General features: G+C 40.4%; 1 protein-coding gene across 1 annotated transcript in view; it reads right to left on the bottom strand.

Moving 5' to 3' along the window:
- The window catches only part of MDGA2 (MAM domain containing glycosylphosphatidylinositol anchor 2), an 815,380-nt gene extending 796,950 nt beyond the window's left edge, over positions 1-18,430 (bottom strand). The window contains exon 1 of the mRNA XM_023521599.1: positions 18,329-18,430. Within this exon, the coding sequence (XP_023377367.1) occupies positions 18,329-18,401 (73 nt within the window). The 5' untranslated portion in view covers positions 18,402-18,430. The remainder of the gene's footprint in view (positions 1-18,328) is intronic.
- Between the last annotated feature and the right edge of the window lie 5,872 nt (positions 18,431-24,302).

The following is a 24,302-nucleotide window of genomic DNA, read 5'->3' as shown; positions in this document are numbered from 1 at the left end:
TCTTCCGTTACGCCAATCAGATGGATATTTGTACCCTTAATAGTGTCCCATATGCTCCTTAAATTATTTTTATAGTCTTGGAGGAGGCGGGATTTCAGGGAATCCTCTGGGCAGATCAACCTCTGTTATCCAGTTTGATGACATCTGGGCTATGGAGGCACTGTGTCCGTGCATTGGTATGGGGGATTGCTTAATAGGGAACAATGGATACCGCCGGCACATCTGTACAGAGCGAGTCTCACTTCGGCCCTCACTCCCACGATGTCTCCCTGTAAGTCCCTGGTGCCCACTGCGCACAGCCGAAATCAGCACTAGTACTCAGAGTGAGTAGGTCCGTCACTGCGAAAATTCACTCGCGGACGTAGCCCCTTTAAGAGGCTTCTGTACTGCTGCAGCCTCTGTCTCAGGCGCTGGAGATCCGGCAGCCCCGCGTCCTTGCCCTGTCCTATCTGCTGCCATTGCAGGGTGATTTCTTGGATTTCTCCCTAGTTGTATGGCTTGTTCATCTAGATCCCAGGCGATTTTTCTTTGCTGCTGCTTCTTGTTTCCGTCACAACTGTGATTTGGTTGCCAGAGGGATAAACAGAGCCTCTATCATCTATGCCATTTGGGTTGTGAAACAGATTTCTTTGTTAGAAAGTATTACTATTTTCCTTTACAATAAGGTACTATTGAAATATCTCAAATTATTTTGGCATAAGGAAGGTTATATACAGAAAATTTAAATATTGCCAATATTCCTCTCATCTATTATTCCTGAGAACAGAAGTTCTGTATAGACATAATAAATTATTTACAAAGAAACCTGAACTTTCATTATATATACATAACAACCAATAAAAGTATCAGATGACACATAAAAGTTCTTAAATTTTATATAAACAAGACTAACTCCAATGGTGGAAAACTCACAAAGTAATTTTCTTTTAGCTGCAAATATGAACTTATTCAACATTCGTAATATTCATAAATTGTTAAATAGAATCACACTTTGATTCATGTGTGACAAACATAAATTGTCACAAACATTAAAATTGTTTCAGAATTATACAATTATTTCTTGAGGGAAAACAAGTCCCATGAAACATCAGCAAGCCAGGCTAATGGATGTTGGGTAAGAAAATAGTATATCATAATTCTTTAATAATTTTTAAAATTGCAAAGATTTTCTAATACCTCTCCCACATTTATTGAGTAATTGATCATAGATAGTAGAAAGGTAATATATCACCTTTAATTTTTTTCAAAAAAGTAAAAATGAATAAGGACTGTAACTCAGACTCAGAATTCAGGATCTCAAAATCCCTAAAGAGTTGGCAAGTGTGGCCAAGATTCCTACCACATCACATAAAGTAACTGAAGTCTGAACTAGATTTTGGCTGAAGAGGAGATGGTTCTGCCTGGCAAACCATCTTGTCCCAATTTTCATCCCCCTAACTTCCAACAACCAATTCATGGGCCCACTGGTTGGTATGAGTGATATCCTGGCAGATCCTCAATATCAGGTAAGACTCTTAGATGGACAAAAAAAAAAAAAAAAAAAATATTTTCACCTTTAGGAGATTGAAATTGTCACAATTAAGGTCCTTTAGAATAAAAAATCCATTCCCTATAGAACACGATACAAGAAACAAATGAGACAGTAGCAACAAATTTTCAAGAATAGACTTCATTTATCAGGGGAATACTCTGGAGGCAACAGTTCTTTGCTTAGATTTGCTGAGATCTCTGACTGATATTGCTTGAGTTATACATAATTTTATCTATCTTCCCTAGATGAACTGAAATGATATAGCAGAGGAAGGTGTACACAATGTTTCAGATATTTGAAAGCTTGGGGCAAGTAGTAATTACTAGTAGTATAGAATTAAATAATTATTGCTTGGGACTATCCATGCATTTGAGAAAGACAATGGAAGGCTGACGTTGACTTATTACTGTGGTTGGCAGAACTCTGCCTTTCCCCACAAAAATAACCACATCCTAGTCCCCGGAAACTGTGAATATATTAGGTTGCGTGACAGAGAGGAATTAAGGTTGCAGATGTAATTAAGCTGAACTTAAAATAGAGAGAATATCCCAGATTATCAGAGTGGGTCCAGTGTAATCATAAGGTCCTTGAAAGTGGAAGAAGGTAGCAGTAGAGGAGAGTTAGAAGGAGATATGACTATAGAAGAAAGGCATAGAGAAATTCAGCCTTGCTAGCTTTGGAGATGAAAAAAATGGACCATGAGAATATATATAGGCAGCCTCTGGAAACGAACAAGGAAATAGATTCTCCATTAGAGCCTCTGGAAATTAACACAGCCTTGCTGACCCCTTGATTTTAGCCCAGTGGGACCCATGTCAAGCTTCTGACCTACAAAGCTGTAAGAGAATTTTTATTGCTCTAAACTACTAACTTTGTGGTAACTTGTTACCACAGCAATAAAAACTAATACAATCGTCAACTTAAAGTGAAGTGTGAAAGCCAGAAAGCCTCCTTGTCAGTAAATGAAAACAATGTCATCTCCTGCAAACAGGGATAAAAAATTCTGAGAATCAGGTCTAGAACTTAATTATAAGGTTAAGAGTTCTAGATTCCATTTAATTCATCTGAAGGGTCTGCTACATCAAAGTAAAGAGCCCAAGTGGGAAGATGTGGAACCCAGGAGATCTAGGAAATGAATGTCTGGTTTGATGCACTCAACGATGTTGGTCATCAGGTTCCCCTTTACTGCATGCCTACAGAAGTGACACAGCTTCCATAAGAGATGAGTGTTTTCTGCTTCCTCTTTACCTGAAGACAATTTAGATGACAATACTCTGCAAGAGGACATGAGACCCACTCAGGATTTGCCACCATGTCCTCTTCTGCTTGAGGTCAATAACCAGGGGTAAGTCATAACTGGCTAGAGAGGTGCTGAGCTTGCCAAGGGAGGAAAGGAACAAGGCCTATAGGATCTAGGCAACATTGCCAGCAAGGTCAGTAAAGTAACTTTGGGGCCGAGTCTGTGGATGCTGGGTCAATAGGGAACGGCACGTTAAACTGGATAGCAGAGTTCACTGATGCAGAGACCGCTGCCTGGCAAGACATCTCTTTTCTCCCTTAGAATCTATCTCCAAATCCCCTACTGGTAGCCAATCCAAAACCAGAGTTAATTTACAACATAACCCAGCTGTGGCAGTATTAATATTGATGAGAAAGAAAAGATTCTCTGAAGGAAGTAGATTTACCCAATAAGTACTTGCAGGAGCTAGACGACTATGTAGGGGAATGGATGCCAGGGGTGTTGGATTAAGATGGGCAAGAAAATAAACTTGGATAAGGGAGAGTTCTCTTGATATGGGTGCACCCTCGTGATAAAAGACTTATTAACATCCTAGTGAGGACTCCAAGAAATGGTGCAATAATACTGCTAGGACAACCTTGCAAACTTGGCTTGCCTGTGACACTCTTTACAAGGTGAAATAGAAATGACAGAAATGTTGCTGCATATAGTAGAAAAGGGGATCAAATGACAGACTGTGTTTTATTCTTAGTAAAGAACATAGATTTGTGCTGTTGTAGTCACTTTCTTTTATTGACCCTGTATTACTTGGGAAGATCTGCCATAACAAAATACCACAGACTGGTCAGCTTTAACAACAAAATTTTTCATTTTCTCACAGTTCTGGAAGCTGGAAGTCCAAGGTCAAGGTGCCAGTAGGCTTGTTTTTTACCAGAAGTCTCTCTCCTTGGTCTGTGATGGCCACTTTCTTGCTGTGTCCTTATCTTTGTTTGTGTGCTTTGCTGATGTCTCTTCTTCTTCTTATAAGGTCACCAGCCCCATTGGATTAAGGTCCCATCCTTATAACCTTGTGTAACTTTGCCTCCCTAAAAGTCTTATCTCCAAATACAGTTACACTGGGGGTTAGGGCTTCAACATATGAATTTGGGGGACACAATTTAGTCCATAACAACCCCTTTGAAAAACAAGTCTATGATTGGTCAGATGGAAAAATACAATATATGACCATGAGGAATTTAAAATTTTTACCAAGACAACTGGTTCTTTGGTGGAAAGAAAGGCATGGTATAAATGCAGTTCCATTATCTCTGGGCTCTTTAGAAAATAGGGCTAACTAGCCCTCTACCTGGGAAACCTCTGAAAATCCACCCTATCTTCACAGTATCCCAACTGCTCAGTTGCAACTGAATCGCAGTTCAACTTCTCTCTCTGTTCCATCTAAACTCCCTCCCTCTTTCTAGGCGTCATTCCCAAGAACACTCCCTAATAAACCATCTGCATGTAAATCTTCTTCTCAGTTTCAGTTTCCTGGGGGAGCCAACCACTGACATGCAGACATCTCATCCTGCCTTGATCCATCTTACGAATTCCCATGACCTGGACCTAACTATCTCCTTGTAATAACAATAAATGTGTATCAGTTGACTCTGTATGTTTCTAGGCCAATACTGGGACCAAGCTAATGTACCTGCTCTTCCTCAAGCAACTTTAAATATCCCAGAGCAGAACATAATAGTATGTTGGATGTTTGCTTTACCAGTGTTTATTTATTTGTTTTATCAATGATTTCCCAAGAGAAATGCTGACTCTTTCATTAATAATGAGAAAACCTCTGCAATGTCATATAATTGTAGGGAGAATGACAACTATGTACAACGAATGAGAAGCAGTAATAGTTAAGCCACCAGAAAATATTCTTAGAGCAATTTTAGAATAATCTTTAAAAATACATAGACTTTAACTTTTATTACAACTAAAGATATTTAAATGGAATTTTCAGGATCATAAGATTTTGGATTCTTTATTTTGTTTAAGAATCTCTATTCCAGTTTTTTTAGACATTCCATTGAGTTATTGTTAATATTATAAAATATTCAGTTAAATTATAAACCACGACATATATGATGCATTAAATCTGAGGTATATAATTTTATACTTTGATTATTAAGACATTATCAACCTTCATCCAAAGTAAGAGTATGAATCTAAGGTATCAAAAATCATAAAAATTAGAAGTGGAGAAAGACATAAAAACAGGGTGTACTATATTCTGTAATTACATCCAAAGATAAGGTTAAGTGTGTGAGGTAAGAAAAACATAAAATCTATAATTAAACTGTTTGAACTTTGATTTATCTTTTACTCTACTGCTTTAAAAGGCTTGCAGTTTGAGATTTGTAGATTACAAAATATCTGATGATCCACTCCATTTGACAATATTATTACAATTTTGAGTGTGCAAAAATTCATATTCCCCTAGTTTCAAGTATTTGTCTAAATTACGAAGAAGTCGCTGTTTAGAGAAAAATTCACAAAAGTGACATTTCTCCAAGTTCTTAAAAGTCTGACTTTAAGATACATCAATAATAACACAGTTATACTACAAAATTAATTAATTCCCAATTTTAAAATGTAAACGTATAAGGAATTTCAGAGCACTGGTCTTGAAGCCAGGCGTAATTAAGAGTTAAAGTTCCAAAGGCTTGACTGCCTCTGAAAATTTTGCGGGGTGGTTATCAGTTAAAGAAAACATCAGCTGCTTAGAAATGCATGGCACTACAGCTGAATATAATACCTTTCCTGTTCTCTCTTGAAAAGGTTTTCTATCGAAGCAGTTTCTGTATCAATCACACAATAGCCAGAATGGTACCGGGTTACACTATATGACACAATAAATGCATTCAAAAAGCATAGGAAAAAATGACTTTTATAGTAGCAAATGTTGTAGCTAAGAGCCTGAAACAAATCACTAAACTACACTAATTTGTAAGCTTTGAGGTTTAGGAACTCACTGGCAGTTAAGAACAGAGCTTGCAATCAACTGTCCTCTTGAGCACAAGATTTCAAGAAAAGAAACCCGCTGAAATAGTCTCCTCAATTAACTCTGTGAGGAAAATGCCCAAGCAATACCCGGAGGGAACTCAAGGCAAAAAATCAGGCCAAATATGACATTTAACTATCAATCTTACTGGGGCCAGTGATTGTTAATCAGCCTGGGGGAAAATAAAGTAGTATACTTGACAGTGGTTATTTTTTATAAGCACATGCCTACTATTTTACATAGAGGAATATAACTATTTTTGCAAAATATCTAGAAGAGCCATGTCTTCATTTTTACAGGTCACTAATTATAAATAAGCTGAAAACATCCTATCAATTCAAACATAAATTATACCAGAGAGAGCCCTCACTATGAGCATTTCAATATATATAAAACAAAACAAAACAAAACAAAAACCCAAATTATAAGTCATAGCCTTCTTTTTCAAGAAAAAAACAAAACTGTATGGTATAAAGTGCTGACATTAGCTACCTATATATATTTCTCAGGCAATAAGCAAAAAATTTATTGCCCAATCTGCATTCCTAATATGCACTATTTGGGATAAGTTTCATATATGGCATAACACAAGCTACCTACCTTGTATGTTTTAATCACAGTAAGTAAAAACACACATATAAATATAATTAATAAAACATATAACAATATAGACAAATATTTATTTATACATACACCTCACATTTGATTCAAAATTCAGCCACCAGTAACTATATGGTAGTTATATAAGCTCTGAGTTTCAGATTTCTCATCTATCTCATTTAAGGACTAGACTATGGCATAATGTATATAAAACTCATAGTATAAGGTGTGGCATATAGTAAGCACTTTATAAATGGCAGTTATTTTATGAAAAAGTTACCATATCCTATGTTTGATTATTTTTCAATGATAGAACAAAAGTTACTTCAATTTGGTTTGTAGATGTATTTTATAATCCACACTTGAATAAAGATGTTTTTGATGCTCCCCAAACTCACTTTTATAAAAGAGAAAGATCACTGTAAGACCTTACTAATAGAGGAGGAGGGATGCTAGACCTCATGTACACACACTACGGTAATGCAGGTAAAATAAACTACACATGTATTGCTATGATGCCTCTAAGAAACATTTCTGTTAAGTGAAAAAAAAGGACAAAGAGAAGTCATGAGAGTTTCTAAAGGTAATGTGAACTGGTGAACAATCCGAACATAAATGTAATACACAAGATATTTAAAAACAAAATGAGTATCAGGTGAGAGATTGCATGCCCTGCTATCAACACTAAATCATAGTCAGCTTTGCAAGGGAAGGGGGAAAGCCATCCAATTCTTTGAGGTTAACCTAAAGTACAGCTACTACCCATGAGACCCACTCTATCAATATACATACACAAACACACACATACGACATACTTAAATTAATTAATATATGTGAATATGTATTTTAGAGTACATACATGTATTCTATATATAAACAAGCATTTGTTATATTTATATGTGTGCGTGTGTGCGTGCGTGTGCGTGCGCGTGTGTGTGTGTGTGTATATATATATAATCTTCATTAACCGTTCTCTGAAACTGGAGGAGTGGTTAAGCGTAAACCTTTTTGTATAAGTAAGCTTAGAGAATTAAGGATTGAAAAACGAGTTTGCAAAGATGACAAAAAACTAACAATTTAAATGCTTTTTGAAATATTATCCAAAATCATATAATTATAATGGTGTTCAACAGGAAAATAACAAAATCACGGTGAGCAGGAAGAAGGCCACTTTCAACCCCAGCAGCTGCAGTTGGAGGGAGTTTTGATGGTGAGGCACAGGAAATAATAAAAAAATAAGTAGCCTCTTAGTAAAAAGGCAAATTTCAGGCTGCAGCCCACTGGAAGTTATTCTTGTCTTAAGTAAAAGAATGGGAAATTTCTAAACTCCAATTTTCACAGTAATGATGTCATTATGTAACTTATATTATTGCAGGAAATGGTCATAATGGAAGAGAGTTGTGCCTCCTTAGGCAATTATACTCAGATGAATCTATGCATGACAAAGTAAGAGCAAAATAGCCAAAGACTGAACTTTGATTAATTGTGAAATAAGACTGAAAATTTCAAAATTAATAAAATAGCTCTGAATAAGGAAAAGGTACAGGTGGTCCAGTGTGAAAACATGAACGAAATGAAAAATGTAAGTTAATGAAAGGATGAGGGGAAAATGACAATAATGGTATGGTATAAACCATGAAAAACAAGGAACGAGTTCAGAATCAGAATATTTTTTTTTTTTAATCAGAATCTCAATTGTTTAATTCTGAGATACTGAGGTAGGACAAATAGCTCCAAAACTACACATCAGTTAAATCTGTGCGTATCAGTCTGCTGCATGTATACGCTTAAGGAGACTTGCTTAGCAAAGTCAATATTGTTCATTCCACATAATAGGAAAAATTATTCTGTTAATAATTTTGTTATCTGTTTAAAGTCCTGAGTAAAGATAGCCTTCTGGTTTGGTTATAGAGGTACCTGACCAATATTCCCCACCAATACCTAGCTATCATTCTGACACTCAGAAGACTAACTTAATTAATTTTTCCCATCTAGTCAGTTATATGAATAGGAATTTTTGACATGAACTACTCTTCACCCTCAAAAAATAGAAAGTATTTGCTAAGAATAATTAAAATGCAATAAAATGCTTTCTTGTATAGTTGTTATGGTTTAATGTTGAATAAAGTCCCAGGCTTTTTAGTTAATTATAATTTAAAGATTTTTTGTTAAATGAATAGGTAAATGAGAAATTTTGATCACTTTTGTCACAGCAATTTTGATCACTTTTGAATCAAAATCAGATATTAAAAAACAAATTTGTGATAGTTCCACTTAATGATTTGCCCTCACTTCCTGTTTTTATTTTTAAATTATCAATTATAAGTATTCTAACAATATATCTAAGTTTTTTCATTTGGATGGATTATTTTAATATACTATTTTTCAATTAGTCTCAAAATGTCAGGGTATTGAGACTATCCTTGCTTTTTGATACAAAAACAAGATTTATACATGTATTTACATACATATATAAATATACTCATGACCATAAGGTTTAGGTTACACTAATATTCTTCGGAGCTTTTAAATGAGGGATTCCAGCTCTGCCCCTCCACCCCCACCATTGAGGGGCAGAAGGAGAACTCCAGGGTTGCATGGACTGAGAGAAGGTTAGTCCAAGGAACAATAGCAGCTACACGTGCATACAAGATGTGGTATCAAATAGCATTTTCATACACACATTAATATTACATATACTGTTTAAAAATATACCACTGGAGTTATTTTCTGCTAGCTAATACAATGGAAATATTTCACAGAAACAAAATGACCTGCTCTCTGATATTTCCTAGCCCCTTACTCTGTCCTAAGACCAAATGGCAAACCTATTATGAGATCCAATTGGTAGAGCATCTGCAATGCTGAAAATGCTTTTAAAAAATGCTAGAACATCTTTCAGGAAGATAGAGAAAATTCTCTATGCACTTTCCTAAGAGTTTATTAGATATGGATACTGAGAGACAGAGAAATTAAATTTTTGCCTGTGGTCACACAGTAGAACAGCCGCTGAACAAGAAGAGAGCCCGTTTCCCAGCAGTTTTCAGCCATATCATGCCGCCTTGCACAAGAATAAAAAACAATAATGAAAGTACATACTCTCTTTTCATAAGGGCAATGAATTCATCTCAGTCTTTGTACATTCGTAAAGAACAACATGATGTTTTAGGTCATTCTGGACCCATAGTCCATCGCTTCTAAGTAGCAGGCACTCTAAAAAGGCTTCAAAAGCCTTTGACTTGAACTCCAAAAGCGACTACTCTGTAGATTCAAAGTTTCCCAAGTTTGCCTAGAACTGGGGAGCGCTCAGTATCCCATAGGATCTTTAGAGACAAATATCTTATCTTCTGACTTCAGACTGAAAACACATGCAAAACCAGAATTTTGGTGGACATAAATAGCTGAGCAAATCCCAGTGTAATGAAATTTATTTTGTAAACTTATGGATTGGGGGCGGGGGTAGTGGAGATAATATAGGTTAAAGCAGTAATCCCCAACCTTTTTGGCACCAGGGAAGGGTGCTCCTATGAGAATCTGATGCCTGATAATCTGAGGTGGAGCTGAGGCGGTGATGCTAGCTCTGGGGAGCAGCTACAAATACAGATGAAGCTCCCCTCCCTAGCCCACAGATCACCTCCTTCTGAGCGGCCTGGCTCCTAACAGGCCAAGGATGTGTACTGGTCCGCAGCCCAGGGGTTGGGGACCCCTAGCTTAAAGGATGGATCCATCTTTCTAGCTGGGGTAAACTTTGGAGAATTTGCTTAGAATTTTTTAAACATACACTCCAGGGTTATTTTTCTTTCTGCACTACTACCATTCATATAGCTGGGATCCATTTGGTAGCAGTACCCTTTCTTCCTTCTTATCTATATCATGCCAACCCTTTTTCAAGGCTCAACCCATGATATATCAGTTTTTTTCAAGTTTCCTCCAACTTTGATATCAACCCTGACATCGAATTGCTCTCTCTTGTCTAGGCACAAACATTTGGTTACTTCTCAGAGCAGTGTTGTTATTGTTATTACTACTACTACAACTAGTAGTAGTAGTAGTAGTTTGGTTTAATCTACTCAATTAGCTTGTAAAACTCTGAGTTCGTAGCACTTACAACACAGCTATGTATGTTATCCATAGCAGTTACACATTAATTTGTTGAATGAAGTTACCAGAACTTAACCTAACTCTGCCCAGAATCTGTAAAGAATTCCCACTGGTCACAATTTCTGAAAAGCAGCTTATCTTCCACAACTTTTCTATCCTTCTCAGGGTATTCATGGGAGCCTCCTCTTCAGTAGTAAGTCTCCTTGGGACAAGGCATGGACCCAATTCATAGTTTCATTAAAAAAAAAAAAGAAAGAAAAGAAAAAAAGAAAAAACAGTGTATGCCCTGGTGTTTAATCTATGCCTATCTCTCCTTATGTGCCTGGACCATACAGTAAATTAGCAGGAAGGATTATCCAGTCCTCAGGGACCACAAGCTCTATTTTAAGAGCTCCTATTTCTCCTCATCTTTCCCTTTCAGGAGACCAGAAAAATCATTCTGAAGATATCTTTCGGTTAAACAGCATTTTTCTTTCTTCCTCTTTTTGATGTACCCAAGCAAAGTTCTAACTCAGAAAAAAATTATTTTGCAGTTTTGCCATTACTTAAAGGGTAGATTCATTCCTCTAGTAGCCTTTTCAGGCTAGCATATTATTTCCAAGTCACCTATGAGACCTCAGCTGCCTTAGTGCTGTCCTTCAGGACTCTGGGAGGCCTGGCTATGAACCAACCCTTCCTCTTTCAGACAGACATGTTACCCTCTCCACAGAATCACTCAATTATTTTCATCCCTCCCATTCTCATTATAAATAAGACAAGAAATATGCTTCTTGAAGATATAATATCATGTTGCATACTTGACTCCCTCTGTCAACCACAAAACAGTCCTTAGTATGGTTTTGACTGGGGACAGCAAGAAACCGATGTCTCCTATTTTTATTCAGAATTGTAGAAGCAGCACACTAAAAAACAAAAAGAATAAATTACATCATAATGTCTAATACCTCTGCTTCTACCAAAATACGTCTTTAACTGATAAATTTATAGTTAATGTGTAATAGCCAAAAAAAAAAAGTTCCTAATATTTAAATCCTCTTCTGTAATTATAAACTTCTGGGAAATGTGTGATTTGAATTATGAAATGGAAAACGTCTTACTGAACTCAGTCAATGACATCAACAGGAAATAAAACAAAGTATTTTAAAAACTAAGAGTGGAAATGTCAAGGTACCATGGAAAAGCAGTAAGAAAACAATATAAAAAGAGCTTAACTGAGATCAATGCAAGGTGGTATAGTTAAGAAAGAAAATGAAACTACACTGGTATAAAGTGGAAGATAACTTAGTACTTACACCGATAATGGAGCATGAGGGATTTTAGTAAGTAGACAAAAATATCCATCTAATGAAAGTGTCTGGGCTCTGGAAAAAAGAGTTGTAAAATTTTTTTTGTAAAAAATTCTCACTAACAGAATAAGACCACCACCTGACTGGCAAAATGTAAAGCCTTTGTTTAAAGTCTCTTCTCACTTACAAGTGTCTGATCTTATAGAGCCAAAAGTTTATTAATTGGATTTGAAAATAAAAATAGGATACAGTTTTCTATTAATGCAATCATTTATTCAGTCTGCTCTAAGTAATATACTTACATTGACAGTCACTGAAGCAAAGAAATGAAATTCCATTTCATGGGACTCTTCAGTTAACAGCAATAACAATGAAGCTAAAAGTGTTCACCTATTCATACTTGAGGTGCATTCAATATAAGACTTTGTTTCTCCTTCCAAAATAGCCAAAAAGGACACTAAGAACTTACCCAACTCAGAGCTGATAGCACATTCCTTTAGTTTACTGAAGCTGCCAAAGAGCACCAGCTCTAGAGCTCAGTTCCAGGACCAGGTGGGTATATCTGGCTATTTGCCTTCACTTTTGTGGGCTCCAAGCCATCAGCCCAACTCTTTCAAGACTCTTCCCAAAGCATGAGGACCAGGCCAGTGAATGTGAGTGATGAATCGCTTGTATAGGTGGAAAGCAACACAAGACCACAGCTCCTAACAGTGTCTTAAGACATACAATGAATCCATAATGCTCATCTAGTAGTCGCATTTCCATGAGCCCTATCCCAATCAGATTAAAATAGTACATTTCAAATGAATACAGAGCACATCTTTCAGAAAAGTTTGCTTGTACCCTGCTATTCAAAAAGGCTTAAGGTGATTCACATTATAAAACAAAAACTAAAATAATTTTACGATATCAATAAGAGTCAGAACCAGAGGCATAAAAATTAAGCCAAGAAATCAAGATCCTGAAAAATGTCTTTGTTGGATTTCTTTTGTGATATCTATTCACCAGAATTGCTTCGTCACTGAACTTTTACCTATGACTCCTAATTATCTGAACCGTCACTGTGATTTATTCTCTAGAAAATGATTCCTTAGATTTGATGTACAACCTGCTCAATCTAAAATACATAATAGCCCATTTAAGGGCTTCTCCAAAGACATATAGAACATGAGAAAGTAACATTGTATAAAATAATCTGTTCATTTGGCATGAGAAATCTCAGTAACATAACCAGCAAAGACAACCCCTAATGGACAAAAATAACCCCAAGATACAAAGGACAGCCATTTTTCTTTGTGATTGTGGCCAAAGTGGTGATGATATGAGTTTGTGTTTGTGTGTGTGTGTGTATGCGTGCACGTGCACATAGGGAAAGCTGGGTGAGGAATGGGAAGAGAGAAGGTTAAAGCTGATAGTATGTGATAAGAGCTTCAGACTGATTTTTTTTTCCCCCACCAACATTTAATAGTCATCTCTTCTTCTTCCACAGGCTGAAACCCTAAATAGATTTTAGTTAAAAACAATATCTAACCATAGGGTCTCTTCAGTCTCAAACTGGGCAAAAACCACTGTTCAGTGTACTTGGGATACCTTTGCTGTGAGGATGATAACATCCTGGGACTGGATATAACGGTCAATGAATCCTCTAGAGCATCCTTATACATTTGGGTCAATCTGTCTTTTCAGTTTCAACCCACTGACAGTCTAAAATATCTTCCAGTTCCTTCCTGTCCATCTTATCTCCTGGCTCTCAATTTCACTAAGTCTTTTCTATTCAGCTACTGCCTGGGGTATCATTTTTTAAAGATTTTTATTAAAATATAGCTAAGATACAATACTGTATTAGTTTCAGGTGTACATGATACTTATTCAACATTTACATACCTAAGGAAGTGATCACCATAATAAGTCCAGCAATCATCTGATACTGTACAATGCTATCACAATATTATTGACTATATTCCCTATGCTGTACACCACATCTCCATGACTTATTTGTTTGGGTTAAATTATATGATATTAATTGATATTATTTGAATTGAGTGAATATAGCTTGCTAATTTCTCATATACACGTGTTTGATAAATTTATTCTAGTTATTGCTTCTAGTACATCCCAGAAGCTAGCCAGGAAGAGTGCATTAACTATTTCAGAACACCAAGTCATTGGTTGATTTGGCTCCCATTAAAAATTGTTCAGATATGAACTTTTGTTTTTCATTTGTAGTAGATATTTGTCCTGTACTAATGCAGTTATAATCTTTTATTGGCCTCCTTGGAAATTAAGAGTATGATGGGCCAGATGTAAAAATACAGTGTATGGCAATGGTGCAGCCTTTCCTTTTTTTAGCAAGACAACTGAGAAGAATACAGGAGATATGATTCACAATATTATGTCATTATTAACAGTATCTCTAGATACTGTTACACAGCCCAAACAATTTACTACCACAGAATAACTTACAAAGAAAATCTCCAAACTAAGAAAATACTTTGGACTTCTCAGCTCCAGGTATTTCCATAAGTAGACACATTGTTTACATTGTGACTGGGGTTTACATTATAACTCTTTATGCTATGTTGAACCAGTTACCTTAAACACAATGCAATGATAGTGCAACAAAATTAATAATGCCCCAAATGGATACCAGTTGATTGTTCATTTAATGACTTTGGCTTCCAGTGATGTTTAATTGAGTAACAAGAAAATTAAAACAAATTTTTAAAATTCAGAAAATATTGAATTCAAATAACTCTTTAAAATTAGAGAAAGCAGAAGCTATAACTTCAGAAAATGGATTTTTAAAACTACACAAATACGGATATCTTCTAATGGGTGTCATCCATCAAAATAGTTAATATAGTTGTCTTAAGTCAATGTAATTTATTTTTTGATGCTGTTCTAATATGAAGAATTTTGCAATCTCTCTTTCAGAAGTGTTTTCAAATAATTTATATTACTGCGATGCCATATCTGATGTGGAATACGTAAGGCATATACAGAAAAAAATGTCATTTTAAAAATGTATTTTAATTACACCAGAATTATTGGTAGAGAGTAGACAGGCAGATAAAGAATAATCTCCCTCACTCAACTGCCACAATGATACACATCTCAGCAATTATGCAGTTAGTTTGTTAAGCAATATTCCAAGATGAATATTGATAAGTTTCTAGGTCTATAGTAGAAACTTCTGTACTTAAGTACTGCACATTTGTGCCAAGCTGATTGAGTACAGTATAAAGGAGGTTATAGTAACTGAAGACAACATAATCCACATATTAAAACAAATATTCTCGATTATATATTTTAAAAAAAAAAAAAAACACCTGAATGTCATGCTCGGTTTTCCAGCCAAGAAGTGGAAGAGTGAGGGATTGGAGACTGACTAGCTATTATAAAGAAGAAAGGTTACAATGATATATTTCTAAATCATGTAAATAATATTTGGCTACAATGAAGTGATTTGCCTGAGTTACTCTAACACAATTTTTATGCCCTCTTGAATCTAGCTACTAGAAGACAGTATTAAGAAATAATACTATTTTTTAATGTAGTACAAGTGGTTGTATATCTGGAAATATAGGCAAATAAAAGGATACAGGAATATAGACTTTTATGCTAGCCAAGTTCTCATCTAGATCTTTGAAGTTTCTGTTTATAATTGCCCTACTTATTTTTTAATATATCCTTTCCAATTCTCTTCAGGTAAACTGTTCAAAACATACTTTATAATGTTACGCTAACTCCTGTCTATGTCCTTTACAAATGATCAATGTTTTATAACTAAATAAAAATAAACTGTTTCATTCCCTATAAATGCTTCCACAAATAAAAATAAAACTGCTTTAGGTTAAGAAAGGTCATGATTTACAAAGTCAAAGCAATGAAATTTGAAGTCTATATCAGTGGTTCCCAGATGCTGGCATGCATCAGAATCATGACCTGAGGAAATGAACACAAATTGCTGGGTCCCACACTCTGAATTTCTGATTTAGAAAGCCTGAGACACAAAGAATTTGCATTTCTAATAAGTTCCCAGGTGAGGCTTATGCTGAAGGTTAGGGGTTCCACTATAAGAACCTAACTTCTGTGATATGTAAGAGATATTTAAAAAGTAATGTATAAATATACTTTTTGCACCTACCCAATAGCTGTGACATTTATAACAACCAGGGATGATGATTTTCACACAAAGCCAATTCTATTCTCAGCTAAGTGACTAATAATCATACAAATATAAAACCAAAAAAATAAATAAATAAAAGACCACCACCTTCACCATGATGATCAGGTTAGTTCAGCAGCAGAACTGCCTCCTTCATTGTTAAGCAACATGGACAATGAGGTTATTCTAATGCAATTGTTTCCTACTTGCCTCCACTCCTAAATCTTACCCTTTCTTACTGACCAAATGAGACTTGCCAGGACAAATAATCTGAATTAGAAAAAGTGACAGGGAAAAGGAACCATGTCTTTCTAATCCATACAGTTCCAGCCATCCTGCCTCTCATCAATCTCTCTCACTTCTCATTATTTCCTACACACATATATATACACATAATTAAAAAAAAAAAGAAAAAACCAACAACAACAACGACAAAAAACTCCTTTTGCTGAGATGATCTGAACCAATGGGAAAGAAATAAAGACTTGGACGTGGGATAAAAGGAATTCAGACTCTCCCATACTACGGAACAGCTAGCTCCTTGAGAAGACTCTAAATCCAGCATTCCTCCATCCCTAGAATCCTGGACATTTTCAGCTGCTCAGGAACACCAGAGTCTGGCAGAAGTCAAAAGATCACTAAATGAACTCCTGTTCTCCTCAAGGGCCCACCTCCTGCCGACAGCCAAGAGGTAAGATCTGCCTGGAGATTCAGCATCTCTCTCATACATACACACACCACCACCACCACCACCACCACCACCATCATCATCACCATCATCACCAAGCTCTCTTCCATCTGAGAAAGAGGGAGTAGGGAGAAAGGGGACACGAAGATTCTTAGAGGTAGGAGAAAGTGAAGGTTTCTTGGCCGGAGCCAAGGAGGAAACTAGGAAGACACAAAAGGGGAGTGGCAGACAGCATGCAGGAGAGGCCAGAGCTTGCTACTAGGTGACCCCCTCCCGGGCACCCCCAAGCACTGCTCAGCCCTGAACAGAACACAGTGGACAGAGTAAGGGCTGGGTCGGATCTCCCGCATTCTTTCCGAAACACCCACCCACTGCGCACTCCGCGTTCTCGGAGAGTTTGCAGATTCAGGGTACCCTTGTACCCACGCCCACTCTGCAGTCTGCAGTCAGATCCACCGTCTCAGGGAAAGGTCTGGCATTTCCACAAACCCTCATGCCCTTTACCCCGGGGGCAGCCATTGACCTAGCACTGCAGTGCTAGGGTCCAAACCCCGAGTGAAACAGTGAGAAGGTGGACTGGATTTACAGCACATATTCTCTGGGTATTGGCCCTAGGGGAGCTGTGGGCGAGTTTTAACCTGCTGTCTCCCCAAGGGCTGTTCTTCTAACCTCCCCCATGATACCTCGAGATCACAAAAGTTATTTTTCCTTTGTGGCACCTCCTGCGTGTCCCAGGAGAAGACGCACTTCGGTCAAAGCCTGGGGGGGGCGGGTGGCAGGGGGAGTATCCTTCGGTCCCGAAAGCCAAGGGTGCCAACTGCTGACAGGTAAAGGAACCTGGATTTGCTCTTAAAGACTTAAAAACTCCCGAATTAACAAGCTCGCCCTTTTCCCGGTCCTAACCCGCCCGGATCTGGTTTTTCCAGAGAACTGATATTGTGTTCCAGTTTCAGTGAGCTGGTGTCCTGCCCCGGAGCCCAGACGCGCGGACTTGGCCATCCGTTCATTCATGCATTTGCTCATCCATTCACACAAACATGTTCCTTAATTGTGTCTGGCACCGAGAATCTTGCCTGCTATTCTCCCCTCCCCAAGTCAGTGCTCATGGCAACGGCTGGTGCAGAATGCAACTCAACTGTCACCCCACTTCCTGAGCCGGAAAACCAAGTCTTGTAGGCATTCACACACAAAAAGGAAAAGGTGGAGAGGAGGAGGAGAAGGAGGAGGAAGACGAGGAGGAGGAGGAGAAGGCGGGCGGGGGGGGCGGGGGAGGAGAAGGATGGGGAGCTCGCTGGGGTCACATTCGAAGCCTCCCTTCAGGGGAAACCGCGGCACTGACACCGCAGCACTCGAAGAGGCAAATGATTAAATCAAAGATCGCTAGAGCTCGGGTCCCCAGCAGGGGTAAATCAAGTGCAAAGCCACTCGTTCGCTGGAGTGCGATGCTGCCGACTCGACCCAACTCCGAGCTCGAGCCGAGGTGCTGGGGGAGCGGCTCGCCTCCCAATCCGCAGCTCGCTCGCTGCCTCCTTATAGCTCTCAATAACGTGATGAAGTGTAAATCAAATGCCACGCCGGGAGGGGCCCCGGAACGACGCGAGTTGTGCATTTTCGCTCACCAGCCTATCTTGCCTAAGAATCACAAGGTCACGATAGCGTCGCGATTCCACTCACCGTACACTCCTTGGCCAGAGATCCCCTCCAGGAGGACTGTCAGCAGCCACACGAGACCGTACACTAAATCCATCTTCACGTGAACATGGACATATCCAGCCCAGGGGGGAAGCAGCGGGACCTTCCGGAGGCCGGCGGCCAGGCGAGTGCTCCCCACTCGCGCCCGAGCTGCGCCGAGGTGCCCGGGAACCGCTCGCCCAAGTAAGCGCCGTCCGTCCGTCCTTCCCCGGCGGCGGCCGTGAGCGGAGCGCAGGAGCCCCGCACACCCCACACTCATGCACGCACACACAGACACACAGGCGCACACTCTCCCACAACACAATACCCTGACACACACTCACACGCACGCCTCACTCACACCGGGCGCCTGGGAAAATCGCAGACGCCGGGGAGGAGCGGGGGGCGTGATGGGAAGGGGAGCCGCGAGGCGAAGTGTTCTTCAGGGCAGCGGGCTCGAGTCTCCGCAGCGGCAGCGGCGCCGACGCGCTGGGCTGGCGGCGGGCGCGGGCAAAGGGCCGGGGGTGCTGAGCGGTGCGAGCCTGGCGCGGGCAGCCAAGAAGCAGGAAGTGGCCTCTGACTCGGGGCACGGAGCAGGGGCTTCCTCGCCTGGCTTCGCCTTTACAAAGTAACTCGCGAAGGTCCCCGGAGGAGCGTCAAGCGGCGGCAGGGGCCCGCCCGCCCGCAGTCCGGAGCCCAGAGCCCAGCTGTCTTGCCTTCCCCCATTCCATCAGTTGCCATTGCAACGCCAATCCTATTACACGATACAGGCTCGCATCGCCGAGCGGGGAGAGGAGGAAGAGGAGGAGTGGGACTAGGGGAACCGGGGTGGGGAGGAAGGGAAGGGAAGAGGGGAGGAGAGGGACCGGCAGGGAGCAGACTGTGCGTCTCAAGCTCTCTCGGGCACCAGTCTCAGCCACCCCGCCACCTCCTCCACCACGGTTCTCCAAAACAGCCTTCAGCGCCCCGCCAGCGAAGAGGGGCCTCGGGCCGGCCCCACCAGTTCCGGGAGCCGAAAGCAGAGTCCAAGCACCGCCACTTGCGAAGGGAGAAGCAGAGACCGGATCCGCACACACGTCTACGCGTGCTCACCGGCCCCGCGCGCGTCCTCTTCCCTTCCGCGCCGCCCCCGCCAGGTGGAGGGGTGGGGGCGGTCGGGACAGGCGAGAGTTTAGAGGAGGGAGCCGCAGAAGGGGTTCCCCGCCTGGGCTAACGTAGTGCTGGCATCCAGAGGCGAACGCGGGAGCGGCCGCCCGAGGACGACACCGGCTGCGTGGCCGCCGCTCGGGCCCCAGCTGCGGCAGAGTCCCCGCGCCAGGCGGCGGAGCGCCCAGGGCTCGCGCCGGCCGGAATCCCTGGGTGTGCGCCGGGGTGCGCGCCGCGGAGGCGAAAGGGAGGAGGAGGAGGGCGAAGCCGAGAGCTGGCGGCCGGGCTGCGAGAGGAAGGCTGTGTGTGGTCACGTTGTGCGCTACGTGCCGAGAGCGCGAGCCGCTATCCGCAGCCGGGCGACGTCAAAGCCGGGTGCGCGGCTCAGCCGCCTTCCTCCGCGCTCTGCTCCTCCTTCGCTTCTGCCTTCCTGTGTCAGCCGCCGAGCTCATCAGTATGGACAGCGCCGAGAGGCTCCGCCAGGCCAGCGGCATCCGGCCTCCAGCCTGCCCCGCCGAGGCCCTCCCCTGACTCTCCGCGAGCTCCGCGGCTGCGGCCCCCGTTACTGTTGCGGTTGCCGCTGTTTGCGTTTGCTCGGGGAAGGGCCAGCTTCCACCTTAGACCGGGGGTAATTACGGGAGACACACTATCCCCTCCCCGCCGCCCAAGGTCTTCCAGGATCCGTTCTGCTTGACTAGAGGGCAGAACAGGCCACAGTACTTGGAAGCGGCTTCGTTGCTTCCTATTTCTGTTCTTTTAAATGGAAATGTGGTCATCACAGCAATGAAGGCTCCAGGGCAGAAACACTAGTTCAGAGCTTACTTTAATATGCACTGTCACCTACTAAAGTTAACTGCTTTGAAAATCTTTTTTTCTTTTGTGAAAAATAGTTTCATTGGGACAGAGCTGGCTCTGATGTTTGAGGAGCTTAAGAAATTCATAGTTCCAAAAGGATTAGAAAATGCGAGCATCTTTAATTTTCATGAGAACTAGCGTAGAACTATTTCACCAAAAATTAATAGGGTAAACTGGAAATACAGTATTGGTTTGTGATTTGTTTCTGTAACCACAAAAATTAGTGCTTCTTGCACGCGATCCACTTTGTTGACTATATTCTTCACTAATTCAAGAAACATTGGATGGAGAAGAGTTTAAAATGATCAAGAACGTGTATTTAAACATGTGTTACTAAAGCGATTGCTATGGAAAATCTGGAGCATAATATTCATTTATGTGCTCCCATAATAGATTGATATAACACTGCAGGTCCCTCTCCCCAGCTACTACTTGTCCTGGGGGAAGGGGACTCAAAGCACTAGAAAATGAACAGTCCTCATTGTTTCCACCAAGGTCCTTTTCCTCACTTAAGTGACTTATGGAGTTATGCATATTATTTACGTAGGGTGTGATCTAGTGCTTACTCTCTGGATTTACCAGCTAAGAGGAAGCAAGAATGTTGAGAGGGTCCCAAAGGATGCCTCACATAGTGTTGAGAAACCTCCTCTTCTTTATGGAATGCCACTTCCACGTAGATGGAATTAAGTATCACTCGAGAAGCAAAACGCAGTGTGTGGCAATTCTGAAGGGGAATGAGCAAAGCTCACTCAGTGGTCACCTGTGGTGGTGGTGGTGAGTTGGAGGGGAATTGTCTTATGTTTGTGGAGATCTGTCTTATGAAAGTAGATCATTCCTGCATACTGCAGCACAGCAGCTTCATGGGCAGTAAACTGCAACTCCTCACAGATCTCCGCTCAGAATCTATCTTGTCTACGAGGCACTTACGTCAGATTTTAGTTGTTCATGTTTTGAAACAGTACTTCACCTCCGTGTTCGTACTGTCCTTTTTTGATTCTTATTTATGGGATCAGTCTGTCTGAGAGATTTCAGGACTCTAAACTGAAATATTTTATTACCCAAAAAGTCAATATATCACTTTGTCAAAGGAACCCACACTAATGATGACTACTTTTCTTAACCTTCAACTTTAGGAGATAAGCCTCAGGAATTCAGGTCCTTTCTTTTCTATGCAGTGCACACCTCTGCCTAGGGAAGGAGCCCTCAGCAGTTCCTGAGTGAATTATTTAGAGCTTGTAGAGAATTTAGAGAACCTGGTCATTTTACAATTTATTTCAATTGAGGAAACCGGGTGTATCTACTCTGGGCCAGGCCTTGTCCTGATTATTGTACTGTTAAAGACATATATAGACAGAATCCCTTCCTTTAGGAAACATACAATCTAGTGGACAAGATATGTTGGCCAACACATGAACCACTACATCTATTGACACTATAAGTGCTATATAGATAAAGTCCCAGGGCATAGGATGGCAAATTTTACATGCAATCATTAATTGGATTATATAATAGTAAGAATAAAATTGCACTGGACTTAATGTTTTTTTCTTCCTATGAAAATATTAGTTAGATTGTTTATCGAAACAATTAACCAATTCAGTCAGCCAAGATTTTGTTTTGTTTTGTTTTCATTGAAATTCGACATTTTTTAGGTTGCCTTGACCAAATAGGCATGATGCATATATACAGCCATACCTTGGCACTAGCTATTGAAGGCCTCCAGGTGGTGAACCTGAGCTGAAGCTTAAGGACAGGCAGAGAGATGGTTTATCAGAGAAAAGGGGAGGAGCTCTAGAAAGCAAGTCCAAAGACTGTAATGAAATCAGACCCAGAACGCTCTGTGCAGCCCAATTAGAGCAGTTTCCCATAGGAGCAGTGTAAATAACTTTAAGGATCACCAGCTTCTTGGATTTTGCATAGTGAATATGGATATTGCATAGTACCCAAAGGAATCCCATACTGCATTACTGTCAGGGCGCACTCAAAAGTATTCTTTCTCTAATGGGAACAACAATAGATACTTTATCATTTGTAATGACAGGATCATGAAAATTTAGGGCTCTCCTCTGACAGCTCTAATTACCTTAACAACTTGTCATATTGACCATAGTTTCATTTTAAATTTCTGTCTCCATTCTTCAGTATGAGCATGATGTTCCAACCTAGGTGGCGTGAGAGAGGCAATGTCACAGAGAGAGAGTCATGGCTTGTCATGAGATCCCCCCAAGATAGTGTAATAGGAATGAGCAAGACAAGTAACTGAAGATACTGCTGAGTAGGCAAAATCAGAATATCAGTGGCAAATCTGTCTTTTCTTTCTAACCTAGCCTCTTCCTGTAAAGCAAATACTAGATCTTGTATATTATTTATGGCTACTCCTTGTTCCCCTGCTGGCCCTTTAAATCACACTGACTCTCATACACACTATTCCCTTCTAGTTTATAAAATTGTACAAGAATGCAAAAATCACCAGTGGCATATAGGTAATCTCTCAGGAATTGTGCAACTTGATCTGTTGCTTCATACTTCCTTTGCTTGCTCTATTCTTCTCAGTCACAGGTTCCTGGTTCATATCACAGCTTACTGAGACTATAACTCACCCTGAATCATTCCTTGGTTGGCTGCAAACCTGGACCGCCGGCCTAGCTTTTTTTATCCTGAGGCTAAGTCTACTTTTGATATTTCCAAAATGTGCTAAGTCAAGCTCCATTGTTCTATGGCTTAGACATGAAACTGAGACCTCCTACTATTGCCTCTGCCCATTGGACTAGATCTCTTTAAAGCTTATCGAGATTAGAGTAAAGTTTGATTGAATCCTAAAATGGAACCATTCCTGTAGGGGCACAAGCTTCTGTCCTGGTAAATTGTCTCTAGCTAAATGCCCATCCACCTAGTTTTATTTTCTCCTACTTAGTAAATAGATTCCAGCATGCAAGTTTAGAAGTCTAAGCAGCATCACATAGAATTGGCTGTTTCAGATGCTACTGAGACATGATTTCCTATCATCATAGCACTGGGTATTCCAGGTGCTGGTCATTTCCAGGAGGCAGGCAGGGGGCAGCTGTTCACTAAGCAGCAGAACCCAGACACTGGCGTTAAGTATGAGACAAGGGTTTTGTTTTGGGAAACATAGTGTCCCTCAACAAGGCTTTAGGGAGAACAAAAAGGGCAATCAGAAAGGCAACTTGCTAATATTAGAAATAAGGAAGCACATCAAATCCCCATCGTATGGACTGAGAGAAGTCCAGAAGAGATATATGGCTTGAGGAAGCAATAAAATACCCAAAGAATAATCCCTGGAGGTACCTACCAAATCTAGGGGGAAAATAAAAAAAGAGGGTCCCAGGTGAGGCTGAATATATGGATACTGTTCTGAGAGGATGCCAAGGTAATTTGTTACCAGATGATGGGGCTAAGGTCTCAGATATACTGCGGCTGCCAGTGAGGCGTATCAGACAAACCAAGAAAAGTAGAGACAGAGGCAGAAAACATGAGACAGGGGCCTTGGTATTGATACTTTATCTTCAGCTTGAAAATAGCAAATTTCTGATACTTTTACTCATATGATAAAGAGCATTCCCTCTCATAGACCCTTTTTTCAAGACAGGCATGCTAGTCTCCAGTTCGAGACTTCCAGGATTTTGTGAACCACTGAAGTTTTCTATACAGTTTGTGTCTTGAATCCATAATAATTTTTAAAAGCCTACCCTCATATACCATAGTCTTGGGTAATTATAGTATTTCTGCCCTGGACTTATTTTTATTCTGGCATGTCTCCCTTGAACTCTTATTATAATTCTGACATTATTTCAGGAACAAACCCAATGCTGATTTGTTCCAGGTTAGAAGATGTTCAGCGCAGGAAAGTGTAACATAGTAGGTAAATGTCTGAGCTTTGGCAGCAGACTGCCTTGGGCTTGAGTCATTGATGTCACTGTGACCTTGACATTTCCCTTATCCCATATAATGAAGAGCA

This window comes from Pteropus vampyrus, unplaced genomic scaffold (genome assembly GCF_000151845.1).
Source record: "Pteropus vampyrus isolate Shadow unplaced genomic scaffold, Pvam_2.0 Scaffold10, whole genome shotgun sequence".
Taxonomy (NCBI): Eukaryota; Metazoa; Chordata; class Mammalia; order Chiroptera; family Pteropodidae; genus Pteropus; species Pteropus vampyrus.
Note: the sequence above shows the minus strand (reverse complement) of the source record. Positions and strands in the feature narration are given on the sequence as shown.